At 41.8% G+C, this 12,903-nt stretch overlaps 1 protein-coding gene across 2 annotated transcripts in view; it reads right to left on the minus strand.

The window, feature by feature from the left end:
• Nucleotides 1-12,903, minus strand: part of PHF2 (PHD finger protein 2) — a 732,343-nt gene that overhangs the window by 69,877 nt on the left and 649,563 nt on the right. For both annotated transcript variants that reach the window (XM_069643584.1, XM_069643583.1), the window contains exon 18: nt 5,223-5,500. In XM_069643584.1, coding sequence (XP_069499685.1) covers nt 5,223-5,500 — 278 coding nt within the window. The remainder of the gene's footprint in view (nt 1-5,222; nt 5,501-12,903) is intronic.

A 12,903-nucleotide genomic window follows, 5' to 3' on the forward strand; every position in this document is an offset into this window, starting at 1 on the left:
GAACACATGATTATGACTTTAAGACAATGATCTTGGGTGGAGATGAGTCATTGGAAGAGTTGACAACCTCACAAAAGAAGTGGCTATTTAAAGGTGCTGCTATTGGAAAGAAAGTGATCTTGCGTGGGTGGAAATCTAGGGTCTCTCCTACTATAGATGACTGGATTGATGAAATGCATAAACTTGCTGAAATGGAGAGGACGATCTATAGGAGGGAAAGGAAAGTTAGTCTTTTTGAAAAACTGTGGGGGAGGTTTATGGACTTGTAATAGTTTCTGCATTTTCTGTATATAAACTGGACAGTGGATTGGGGGAGGGGGAGGAAATGTGCATCCTTTAAGGTTTATGTATATAGTTTTTCACTACTTTCCTTGGATGATTCTTTGTTCTTATACAATTTGTTTTGACGTGATCTTCTTTACTTGTTATGTTTCTTTCTCAAGAAAATGAATATAAATAATTAAAAAAAGAGAACACCTTACCTTCCCAGCCTCTCACAAAGAAGCTAATCAGTCTGAGCGCCGTATACATGTATGCCCGCAGGACATCAGTGAAAGTGAGTTTTGGAGTGCACAACTGGCATACTGATGCTGAAGAGCCAGAAAACTGTTGTATAAGAAGGCAAAGACTGTAGAGTCTAGTAGGAATCCATCAGAGGAATGAGGAAGAACCATCCTCTAAGCTGTGGGGCATGTAAGAAGCAGAAGTGAATAAGAAAACAGAAAGGTCCTCCTCAGGAGTTGGGCAGATAGGTAGAAATGCAGCAGTAACGCTATTACCGCTGCATTACAGCTCTGCCCATTTCCAGGTTTGGGGGAAACTGAGCATTCACCTCCGCTTTAAGCTGGAGGTGAATGCGCCGAATTTCTGCCCATTTTACGTGCAAGCCCCATTGAGACCTATGGACCAAAAAGAAATGGGGACTTACCCCAAAAACCGCAACTTGTGATCCGCCGCTAGTTGAGGTAACGCTAATTGTATTGGGCGGTATCCCAGCAGATATACCGCCGACTGTAGGATGGTGGAATGAAATTGAAAACTTAGACTGGACGACTGTGAAGTGAAAGAGGAAGGGGAAGGTAGAGTAAAATGGGAAACTAAAATCATGGAGGAAGCAGTAGAACAAGAGAAAACACTTAAAGCAGTGCAAAAGAGGAGATAATAGAACACTGAAAGAGTGGGGGAAAGGGTGGAATAGGATAATCCCAAAAAGGAGGAGAAGAGGGTGAATGGGTCAGCTTCACCCAAGAAGAGAACGTGAGTAGGGAGCCTTAACTATAGCAAAGAAAGATGAAGGTTGTGGCTTATCAACAGATAGAGTCTGTGGACCAGGGAATGGCAGAGGAGAAGAATGTTTGCGGGGTCCTTCAACACTTCTGGAGAGAGACAGAGGAACAGGCAACGGTCTGTGAAAAGGTAGCAAAACTAAAGGCAGGGATTATGGTGAAAGAGAAGGGGAGAGCGAAAAGGCAAACCCCAAGCCAATGAAAACATGAAAAGAGAGAAGGTAGAACTGACCAAAGGAAAAAAAGTTGAAAGGACAGAGAAATCTGTAGCCAATGTAGCACACAGAAAGGAGACTCAGGGAGAAAACAAGCCAGAAGTGTCAACTGAGGACTAATCCAGGAAGAGGACAAGCCAAGTGCCCTGGTGACGAACTTTGGAAAAAAGAAGACTCTTATAAAAAGCATTACAACTTCCAACCATCCTGACAATCCTAATAATCTTCATGAAAGGAGACTCCTGTATTTGCGCCATTTGTAACGCCATGTTACACTATGACAACATTGCATCAATTGCCTTAAGAAAAGCATGCATCTTTACTGATTTGATGAAACATAGCATCTACTTAATGCCACCAATCCCAACGATAGCCTTGGGTGTATATTTAAAACATATTTCCTAATGTACATATTCTTTGCCTCTCCTTTTTCGAACAAACGCTGGTGTCAGGTGCTCCGTAATCACTATAATAGATCTGGGTGAACAATTAAGGCTGCGGGCCACTTTTCCAAAGTTACAGTTCATGGCTTGCAGGAATAGATAATAAGAAATGTATTGCTGCTTGCTCTTTGACAACCCTAAGACCACACATCAAGAACAGTATTTATTGCCACTGCATGCCACTCACCCGGAGAGCAGGCCCTTGTTGATGCTTCTCTTCAAATCTAGCTGACCTGCTTGAGCAGCAGTCAATTGGATCTGACAAGTGAATAATGACAGTGTAAAGAAAATGTGCTTCTTCGACAAATGTGTAACCGCAACAGCGAGAAGGATGCTGGCGACCAATAGCACCAACTCATGTGAACTACAAGCAGGGAACCCGGCACAACAATGCCCGGTTTATTGCCATAATGTCAGACAATGTGTCTCTTCGGGGGACCTCTGCTTGATTTATTTAATTGGTTTCCGTTGCCAATATGCCTAAAGAGGAAGTAAATGCACCTCTCAACTCTCTACAAAGTGTGTCCATGTGCAGGGTTTTACCCAAGCCCAGTGCATTGTGATGCATGCAGGAAAATGTCCAGGGCAAGTGCATGATGGTGTGGGTGATTCCACCCTCATTGAGGGTCAATGAGCCACCTAGTGATGACATGATGAGCAGTAGCTTGAAACACTGGGAATTACCGATATTTAAGATAACTTGGCACAGTAGGTACAATTTATATTTTCCTTTTGTGAATTAGTCCCTTAATGTTTGTTTCCAGTGCTGTTGGAAGTGCAACAAATAGCAGCTGTTCCTTCCAGGGCCAGCCCTCCTTCAAGGTCTGCTGTAGGTCTTGGCCAACGCGTGGCCTGCCAGTTGTTTTGTCCTTCAAACTCTAACAGCCCTATTCAGCATAGTCGGTGGTGGACGACCGTGGGCATTGTAAGCCAAAACAACTGGATGATTACATGTTGTCCAAGCCCATTCCAGCAGTTACATTCCACATATACATTGCATAATTTGGTGGAAGAAAGTGCGGCTTCTGCACTGACCCCTAGTTACTCTGCAATATTTTTCAAGCAGGCTTCTAGTGGTGGTCGGCAGGTGAGGATCTGCCGGCTGGTAGAGCTAACACCTGGTTTTGTACCATGCTTTTTCAGTTGTTTGACATGAATGCCACAGAGTGGGTGGGGGGAGGGGCAACTTGATGCCCTGCACCAGAGACCTATGTGCCCTGCAGATGGGATAATCAGCAACACCATTATCCCATAATAGGTGTAGGAAATACCAAAATGCCTGTGTAGGCAGTGCCAATGCCTGCCACCAAGTTCTACTGATTTCCTCTAAATAGTTTGGCAGACCTTCTGGCAGTTTCATAGGTGCAAGACAGGGACAAGTGTACTGTTATGATATGATAGGATAGGTTATTTATAACACGCTTAATATCCAAAGGTTTCTAAGCACGGACCCAGGGATCGAACCTGTGTTGCTCTGTGTCGTCTTGCTTCCAAGGCGAGCACGTTGCCCCTGAGCTATCCTCCCAAGACTCACCAGTAAAAGATCTGGTGGTAGATTAATCTACCATCCAAGACATATATGGCATATCCTGCCACATCGATGCTACGACGGAACTACTATCTCAGAAAAGCGTACTGGACTGTGCGTCCCTGCAAGAAAATGACTACAATGAAGCACTCAAATATAAAATAAATATGCTTTCCACTGATGCAAAAAGAGCTGTGATGTGAAGCTACCCATGTCCATGTTGAACACAAACCCTACTGCGTTTTGAAAGTGGGAAAAGAGTTGACTGAAACCAAACCAGAATGGTGACATGTGTACATGATTATGAACTTACATGGGGAGATTACTAAGGGCCTCATTACACGGATGGCGGTAGGGATTTACCGGTACCGGTAAAATACCGGTACCGGTAAATCCCTACCGCCTTACTACGAGGTCCCTTTGCCAGTTGGGGGATTTAACGCCTGCTTTTTGCAGGCGTTAAAATCCAACCCGCTAAGGGACCTCGGAGCTAATTACGGCACCGCAAAATTGCGGTGCCGTAATTAGCGCCTTCCCCATTCCCATAGAGCCCTATGGGGCAGAAATGGGACTGGGGAAGGGCAATGGCGGAAGGGGGATTTACCGCCCCTCCAACCTTGGAATGGGGCGGTAAATCCCCTTTCCGCCAAGGCGGTGCCGGTATTTTACCGGCATGAGCCATGGCGCTAATAGCACTATGGCTCACCGCCTACCGGGTAATGAGGCCCATAGTCTGAAAAATGACAAGTGAAGTGTGTTCCTTCTTTCGTTACTTCTCACCCGACCCATGCTTTCTCTGATTAAGTTAAATATTACCATTCAGTGCTAGTCACAGCTCATGCACACATTGTGACATTTGTTCTTAACCATGCTTAAAAAAGGAATAGGCCTCCGATAGCGTTGGGTTTTATTAAACCAAATCTGTGCTTCATAACAGATATACACAAATTAAAACGTGTAATCCTAAAAAAAAAATAAAAAAAACTCTGTTGCTGTTGGTCTTTGAGATACCCTGGGCCTCATTACGAGGTAGGTGGTAAGGGATTACCGGCATCGGTAAGGACACCGGTGCCGGTAATCCCTTACCACCCTATTCTGAGGTCCCTTAGCGGGTCCCTTCCTTACCAGGTGTTATGGAAGGGACCCGTTAAGGGACTTCAGAGCTAATAACGGTACCGCAAATTGCGGTACCGTTATTAGCTCCATCGCCATTCCCATTGAGCCCTATGGGGGCTCGAAATGGAATGGGGCATGGTTCCCGGAGTGGGGACTTACCGGGTCCTCCAAGGTTGGAATGACCCGGTAAGTCCCTATTTCGGGAACCCGGACCTGGAATGCGGTAAGGGGGTAGCCATGGTGCTAATAGCACCATGGCTACCTCCTAACTCCTACCTCGTAATGAGGCCCCCTGCCTTCACCAACTTTTAGGAAAGCCACTCACTATGAAAATAACTACCATTTGGATTCACTCTGTGTAAGAATGTATTTTTTTAATATCCTGAAACATGGTATGGATGTGGCACTTGAGGACCATACTACAAGACTACTAGAATGGTGTATCCAGACATACATCTTGCTAATACAGTTGAGACACCTGTCAAGAATATGTTCTGGTCGTTTTTGCATTTCCACCTGAATTTGGCATGCACTGCCTATCTTTCACTGTCTACATGAATACGTGTATACATCTGTTTGAAAGTACTGTGTGGACTAATAATGTAGAGCACATTACCAGATCGGTTATCCTTACCAAAATCAGAATCCTTAAAACAAGCATCCATGTGGTCCTGGTCCTCATCGTAATCATCAATATCGATGCTGTGTTTTATTGTTTTCTTGATGACCCGTTTGCTTACAGTCCTGATGTTGTTGCTTGCAGACTTTTTGGAGTTTTGGGTTGCAATGTTGTTGTTTTTAGCTTGGCTCGCGCTCCAGGGGGTCTGTATGCAGGAATCTGATGAGGAGAGGTTCGCCATTGATAACATCCCCTGGATTGCCTCCTGCGTGCTGGGCGATGCAGGTGGTTGACTGGATCACGATAAATAAAAACAATAAGAGCATCCACTAATTAGATATATTTAAAACCTATACAAAATAATCAGTGCAATTACTTTTGTATTCTATACATTATTTAATTTTGGTTTTCCTTCATGGTCTAAAATTAGGACAGGTTCATAAAAAGTAGTTACAGGTAAAATGACTGTGCACTGGATGCTAACAAAAGGAATGAACGTTGAGGCATGTATATCCACAACTGAAACTTAAAACAAGCACCGGCTTTAAAAATGTTTCTTTTTTATCTGCGGTACAGGTCAGTCTTTAAAAAAGAAGCACAAAAATAACAATAAGCATACAAGTGAAAAACACATCAATGTACCAATCAGTGGGATAAGAAACCATTCTTTCACGAGCATTATTCTCTAATCTCTTGCCAATTTAGACAGCTCCAATCGTGCTAAAAAATGGCTGCTGCTGTAAAACAGCTTTCATCCGGATGCACTCTTTCCGCATCATGGAGCAGTGGACTGGCCCCTCTCGAATATGTAGCTTCAGGTGTTCTGCTATAGAGCTGAAGTTGTCTCTAGACTGAGCTTGTTTGTCTAGAGACCTTGTTAGTGAAACCCATAAAAGAATTTGCTTAAGAAAAAGATCAACAATGCATTCTTGTTTAATTATTGACCGTTACCGATATGCTACTAAGATGCTTGATTATATCATACTTAAACCCAACTGATAATTTCGATATAAATTCAAGCATATTGTAAAATACTGAACTACATGCACAATTAAAAATTGTGGGTACATGTTTATGAAGTGATAGGATGGCGCATCTGGTGAACCCATCAGGTGTGTGGTAAACAGGAACATGCATCCTAGTTCCGTCAACAAGAAACCTTTTGAAGTTACTAAAACAATTAAGGATTTTAATTGGATATTTATAATTAAACATAAATCCTATGATCTTGAAAACCTTCTCGTATAAATAACTGGCACAACATAATAACATGTGTTATGTATTCATTTGATTTCTGCACATTGTCAAACATTTTTACTTTTGCCCACTACAATAAGTTCCATTTTAAAACATGCCATCATAAGGTCAATGTTCACTGACGCAATGTTTGTTCCCCAACAGCACGGGTGCCACTCTGTTGGCACCATAGGCATTTGAGACACACAGCGCAGTTTGCAATTGATAACAATCAGTGACAGTTGTGGTTAAGTGGTTCAGTTGCTGCTTTGGGTCCAAGAGACCAGTGTTATAACCCAAAATTCTCTGTTTGACCAAAATGTGTCATCCTGGGAAAACGTCTTCATCAGTCTGGGTCTCGGTGCCCATGTTTGTTAAAACTGTGAGACATCTGGTATGCCTAAATACACCTATTATGTTACCTTACAGTACGGTGGCGTAGAGTGACAAACAGACATTTCCTCTAGGGATATCCGAAACTAGAGACCTAGCAGACTTGACACCATATAATAAACGAAAATCGAAAGACACTAGATGAGGTCACAAGGTAGAATGGACGTGTTCCCTTTAGATGTCAAATTCATAAGAGTTCCCGAAAGGCAAGTGTGTTGAACGCATACCATGAGCTGTGGGGCATTTCTCTTAGGTGTTTTTTTAAATATGGTTGTTAATTACCTGGGCACACGATTCCTGGAACACAAAATGTATACAAGTAAGACATGTAAAATGAATTCAAAATAGGCACACAGCTCGTTATCTGACATAATTCACTGGAAAATAATTCATGATATACTATCAAATAAATAACTAAATATGAACTGCATTTCATATAAATCAATTACCTACTTACACAATAAACTTTTTTACAGATGAACTTTGAAAATTGAATCATATTGAAACAGTCTTTCTACCAAATTACCGCAAAGCACTGGCAGCAATAACACATTCAATTTGTGTATGAACTAAGCCTATGTATTTCCTTTTACTAGGAAATTACAAAAGAAATGCTTGCCTTTAATTTCTGTGACATGTTTCCCAAGCATCCTTTAATGATTGTATGATAGTTATCATACAGTTATCACAATCGATTCTATGATCTTTTGGTTACTCTCTGATCTGACTGCATCAATCACAAAACCTCAACCTCTCCTGATACTCCTGTCCCTGGTTTGCTTTAACTCCAGAGTGTCACTCTTTAAAGCATGGCAAAATGATACATGCCTTTCATGCAGTTTCCACCTTCTTATGCAAGACCACTGACTTAGCCAATCGTAGCCATAAGAAAGTCTGTCTTGATTGGCATCAAAGACAGGCGGTGCGTGCTTGTCATCCTCCGAGATCATGCAAAAAAATGGCATGGCTGACAATATTTTCAATCATACAGAGGTATCAGAATAAAAGGAAGTATTCTAAATCTGAAGAAATGTTAACAAAGTTTTGGAAATGACGAGGTGAACCCGTCAATACTTCTGCCATTTGCAAAGCAAGAAAATTATCTAATAAAGTGAAAGTTGCCCACTCCAAATTTGCACGTGTTTTTGGAGTAATATTTTTGAATCAATGGTATTTTATACACTTAGGATTAAAACAGGATGTCACTTCTTGTAATCAATCACATACCCAGCTAAGCAGTTCTGGTTAATCTTCATTAACATTGATACCCAGGTTGGATCTCAGATCTGGTGCTCTCTGGTACTGAGTGTTCCCCAACATGAAGACGTATATGCCACAGATAAAAAAATATGCCCTTAAACCAGGGCATAATTAGCAAAGAACACTTTTGTGGCCTCCAATGTTTTTAACGGTTGGCTTTTCTGTCTTTGCCACAAGCCGTCAATGCTTTTCCAGTGTCTGGTTTCTAGAAGCAACTTACAATCTTTAGGGCCCGATTACCTGAAAACCTGAAATGTAAACACTTATTAGAAACAACCATTTTGAAAAACCTTTGGAAAGTAGTAATGTCCCCTGTATTCTTTTGCCTGTTAGAGTTATGAGAATACATTCTAAACTTCTGATTAGAATTCATGTATCCACTTTGTTCAATCATTGAATTCATCTGTCATTCATTCATTCATTCATTCATTCGACTCTGGGGCTGATTTGCAAACGCATTTTTCAATGGGAAAGTCACATTGAAAACACTTTGTAAATCAGGCCGTCTATCTTTGCTCTTCTGAGGGGGTGTGCTGGTCCTCTCTTGGCCTCCGCTCAACCCCAGCATATGAAATAACATGTGAATCCATATCAATGCAAATGGTGTCCGGCTGCAAGAGAGAACCTTTGCTAAACTCAAAGACATGATTCAAGATCCTTGCATATAAAGGCTTCAAGTAGAGATTTTTCAAAACAAATTTCAACAAAACAAGCCTCTTTGAAATGAAATGTAAGTGAAGCCACGCAACTGAGTTTCTGAACATAGATACATAAGATTAATTTGCCTAATAAACCAAAAATTGAGAAAGTCTATAGCTTCCCCAAACCAATTTATCACTCTATAAGGACCATCTATAAAAAGGTTTGGTAATTAAAATATATTATATTCGTCAATGTTATATAAGTGAAAATGAGGACGAATATGAGTGACAGAGCGTTAAGTGCCATTGCGTAGAGGCTTTTTTCAACAGCATTTCTGACACCAGTCATCAAACAGAGATTGGCTCATTCATTGTGGCACTACAAATAACAGAATTAGAGCATACCAGGTAGGTGGTACAGTGGGAGTGGCGAGATATGAGCAAGCGTTATTAAGTGTGCCGGCTCAAGTACCAGAACACATCCCTTTTGACAGCAGAAAAAGCAGGATGCCATTGCCATTAGTTGCAGGAGATACAGGCTCACATTGAGAGGTCTGCCGAGTGCAATGGTATAAAGAGAAACAGCATGTAGGACCGATTGGGAAACATTACGCATGCATCAGAATCATCATAAGTGAGGTCTAGCAAGTTAAACTCTGAAGGCTGGTGCAGAAGACCATCCACCAAACAACGAATTGTGGTCTAAAATCACTACCAGAGAAAATAAGATGGTTGCGGGCAGGCGCAAAGCATGTATTCCCAAAATGTGTGCAAGGATCTGAAATGTGGGTGTAGGGCCACACAAGCAGATGCTCTCAGAGCGATTGTCCTGCCACACAGGGTTCATGAAAAAGGAGCCTTCGCATGAGTCAATAGTGTAAACATTACTGAGGGGAACACAGTTTTATAAGTCCCTATATCATTCTCTTCAACACTGATGGTATGCCACCAGAAAATACATGTGCGGGAAGATAACATGTTAAAGGAAGTCCAAGCAGTAGTGGAACCCATATCCATTCAAGAACATCACATTGGCACCCATTCAAGCGAGTGATAATAGCATATTAAAAAAGGCCAATGCAGACTCCTCTATTCTCGCAGACGAACATCCTATTTCCGTCCTCACCATGGAAACAAAAACCATAGAAAGAGCAGAACTGCTCAAAGTCCAGAGGTTCAGAGAAGACACTACCATTTTCATCGAATGACAATGAGAGTTTTGCCCGACGGGCACCAAACTATGGGGGTATATATGAAGGAAAATTGCCTTGCTCCCTAGATGAAGGCCAATTGGTAGCTCTCAACCTTTTCATCATCTATGCCAAGTAAGACCTGGTGGATCACTCGATCCTCCTCTGTAACAGCCAACAAATGTTGGGTGCCTGGTAAGAAGCCATCAACTAGTTGGTAATGTTGCTTAAGTGTGGGTCTTAGAGGAACTCAATCTAATTCGTCAGATGTTTAGCAACATGGAACGGAAGTGGTGCAAAACAAGGGATACACATTTAGAATGTTCCTTTAAAGCTCAACTTTGCATGTATCAAAACAATCTGAGATGCAAAATGCTGCCATTGAATAATAGAATAATACATTATCCCGCTCTGCAAATTCTGCAATTGAGTTGGCCTCCTATATTAGCCAAAAGCATAATCTTTGTGTCTTAGAATCAGAGCTAGACTCCTCCCAAACATTGGTGTACAATTTAGGAGCCTAGTTTGAAGGGAAAACTTGAGAGAATTCAGACAAACATTGGAGGGACTAATATAGCCGTCTCTAATTTGGCAATGCTGCGCTTCAAAATTAGCTAGTACCCACATTTTACCAGAAGAGGAGATTAGGCTGTTAGCATTCATCCCTGATGTTACCGATTGGATAAACATGTGGCCAAGTTAAGAGATGGCCCCAGAATAATGGAAAATGGATATGAACCAGGTAACTTTTCTTAAATGTCACAGTTTTTTTTTCGGCAAACAGTTGGAGCGAGAAGTAGACAAAGAACTTGGTACTTGTGTTGAGAAGAACAGGTTGCTAGATGAGGCTGAACTCGGTTACAGTCCTGTGTGTTGTACTCTGATGGTGGTCATAGTTTGTGTGCTTGACCATCAGCTCAGAAAGTAAGTTGACGGTGGGGGTATTGTGGCAAAGATTTTATCGGAACTGTCTACAGTGTAGTGTTTGACACAGTGGATCATGAAATCCTCCTGAACCATCTCAGCTCAGATGGTATTAAGAAGAAAGCCCTTGCTCGATTAAGATCTTTTTGATTGGTAGAGCCATAGATGATGCAGCTAGGTGACTTTGCTTTGAATTAAAGAGATTTAACTTTAAGTGGTCCACATGGATCTTCCCTGTCCCCAACCCTTTTCAGTTTTTACATTCAAATTTTTGCTCATTCTATCTGAATTGAAGGTCTTTTATTTAGATATGTTGTAGTTGATATTCATGGTTAATCTCTTTGTGCAAAGATTAGCTAGTTTCATCATATCTTGATTGGATAATTTTCTGAAAAGGAATCCAGAAAAAACAGATGCACTGGTAGTCAAAGCAGAAATGAATCCCTTGAGCTCATTATTCTGGCCTTCATCATTTGGTACCTGCCTGAATGCATGAATGGTAGTCTGGAACGTAGGCATGCTTATACAAGATACTCTTTTCATGCAACCTCAAGTATCTCAGACGTGTAAAACTGATTTTCTTCGATTTAGGAAAACTTAAGACATCTGCTTTCTTTAAAGTCCTTCGGCCATAGGATATTTGCAATAAATGTATTTCTGGTCCCTCGACCATAGGATATTGGCAATAAATTCACCTGGAGCACTCGAGCACATACTCACCTTTGTAGTGAAGGTTAACAAATAAATGGCTTCCAACTTCCTTTAACCAAATAGTGACACAATGGAGGTCATTTGCTGGGGTTTTCCAAGCATTAGCACCCTGCCATTCTCCAGGCCACATTGACTGGGGTTATCCTCCTACCTGGACCATTCACGATGGGCAGAGTCACCTTTGATGCAAGCCATTTATTTTGCACTACAGGTGTATATGATGGCCATGAAGCCGATTTCCAAGTACACATTTTGAGGAAAGCCATGTCTCTCTGAGCATCAACTTAAGGTCCAACATAGCCAGGGCCATAAATCCACCATATTTGGATTGCTGTAACAGCATCAAAGATGAAGCCCCAAATAATCCTATAATCCTGCACTGCCTCTGCATGTAATACAGGAGAGCCTTCAAGGAAGTGGGCATCTCCCAGAGGGCCATCTGCAACCCTGGCCCTAATTATGTACCAACCTTTTCTGCCCTTTACGCCCCTTCTAGGAACTTCTGTTTAACCTCTATGGGTTCCACAGGGATACAGACAGTCTATCATCCATCCCCTTGAAAATATGGAATGATCTACCAGTGCACTGAAGTGGCCTCATGTGCAGCACAATATAGCAAACAAATTAATGAAATAAATACATGAATCAATGTGTCTGTATGCGAAACCTCCTGATAAAGTACATTTGCATCAGGCACATACACATGCGCACACGTTCACACTCTCACACACTAACTAGACAGAACCTCTGGTATTGTATAATTAAATTATAAATGGAAAGATATATCCATATTTTAACTGTAATTTGGGGGTTACTACCCGTTGTGCCTTCTGTAGTAATGTATGTGCCCACCTGTGCTATCTCTGTGACTGTCGAGAAGTCCTCTTCTCCAAACGATCCTTCTGCCTTCCCTCAGATCCCCCTTGTCTGCCAGGCTCAGTGTGGGGAGCTGAGTGTCCTACTTCAGTTTCCATGGCCATCTCTGTTCTGCAGTGCAGCCTCATTGGTTTTGATAGACATTGTTAGTGCCATATTCACACTGGCACTTGCAAGTACCACTTTTTGCCACTTTTGCTTCTTTTCTGCTCACTTCAGATCGGGCATTTCCCGTGGCTCGTGCATTAAGCGCATGAGCCTGATGCTCTTACTGCAGTTTGTGTTTTGGACATTTCTTTGAAGTTGTCCTAATAAATCCTATTACTTAGTGAGTTTATGACTGGTCAAATGTTCAAGATGTTAATTTTTCTACATTGGAGCATTTCGAGAATGCCAGGTGAAATGATCATAGTGCACCTGCCACTCAAGGATAGAATGTGTCCGACAATATTAACATGAACTATA

Source organism: Ambystoma mexicanum, chromosome 2p (assembly GCF_040938575.1).
Source record: "Ambystoma mexicanum isolate Mex_15411 chromosome 2p, UKY_AmexF1_1, whole genome shotgun sequence".
NCBI lineage: Eukaryota > Metazoa > Chordata > Amphibia > Caudata > Ambystomatidae > Ambystoma > Ambystoma mexicanum.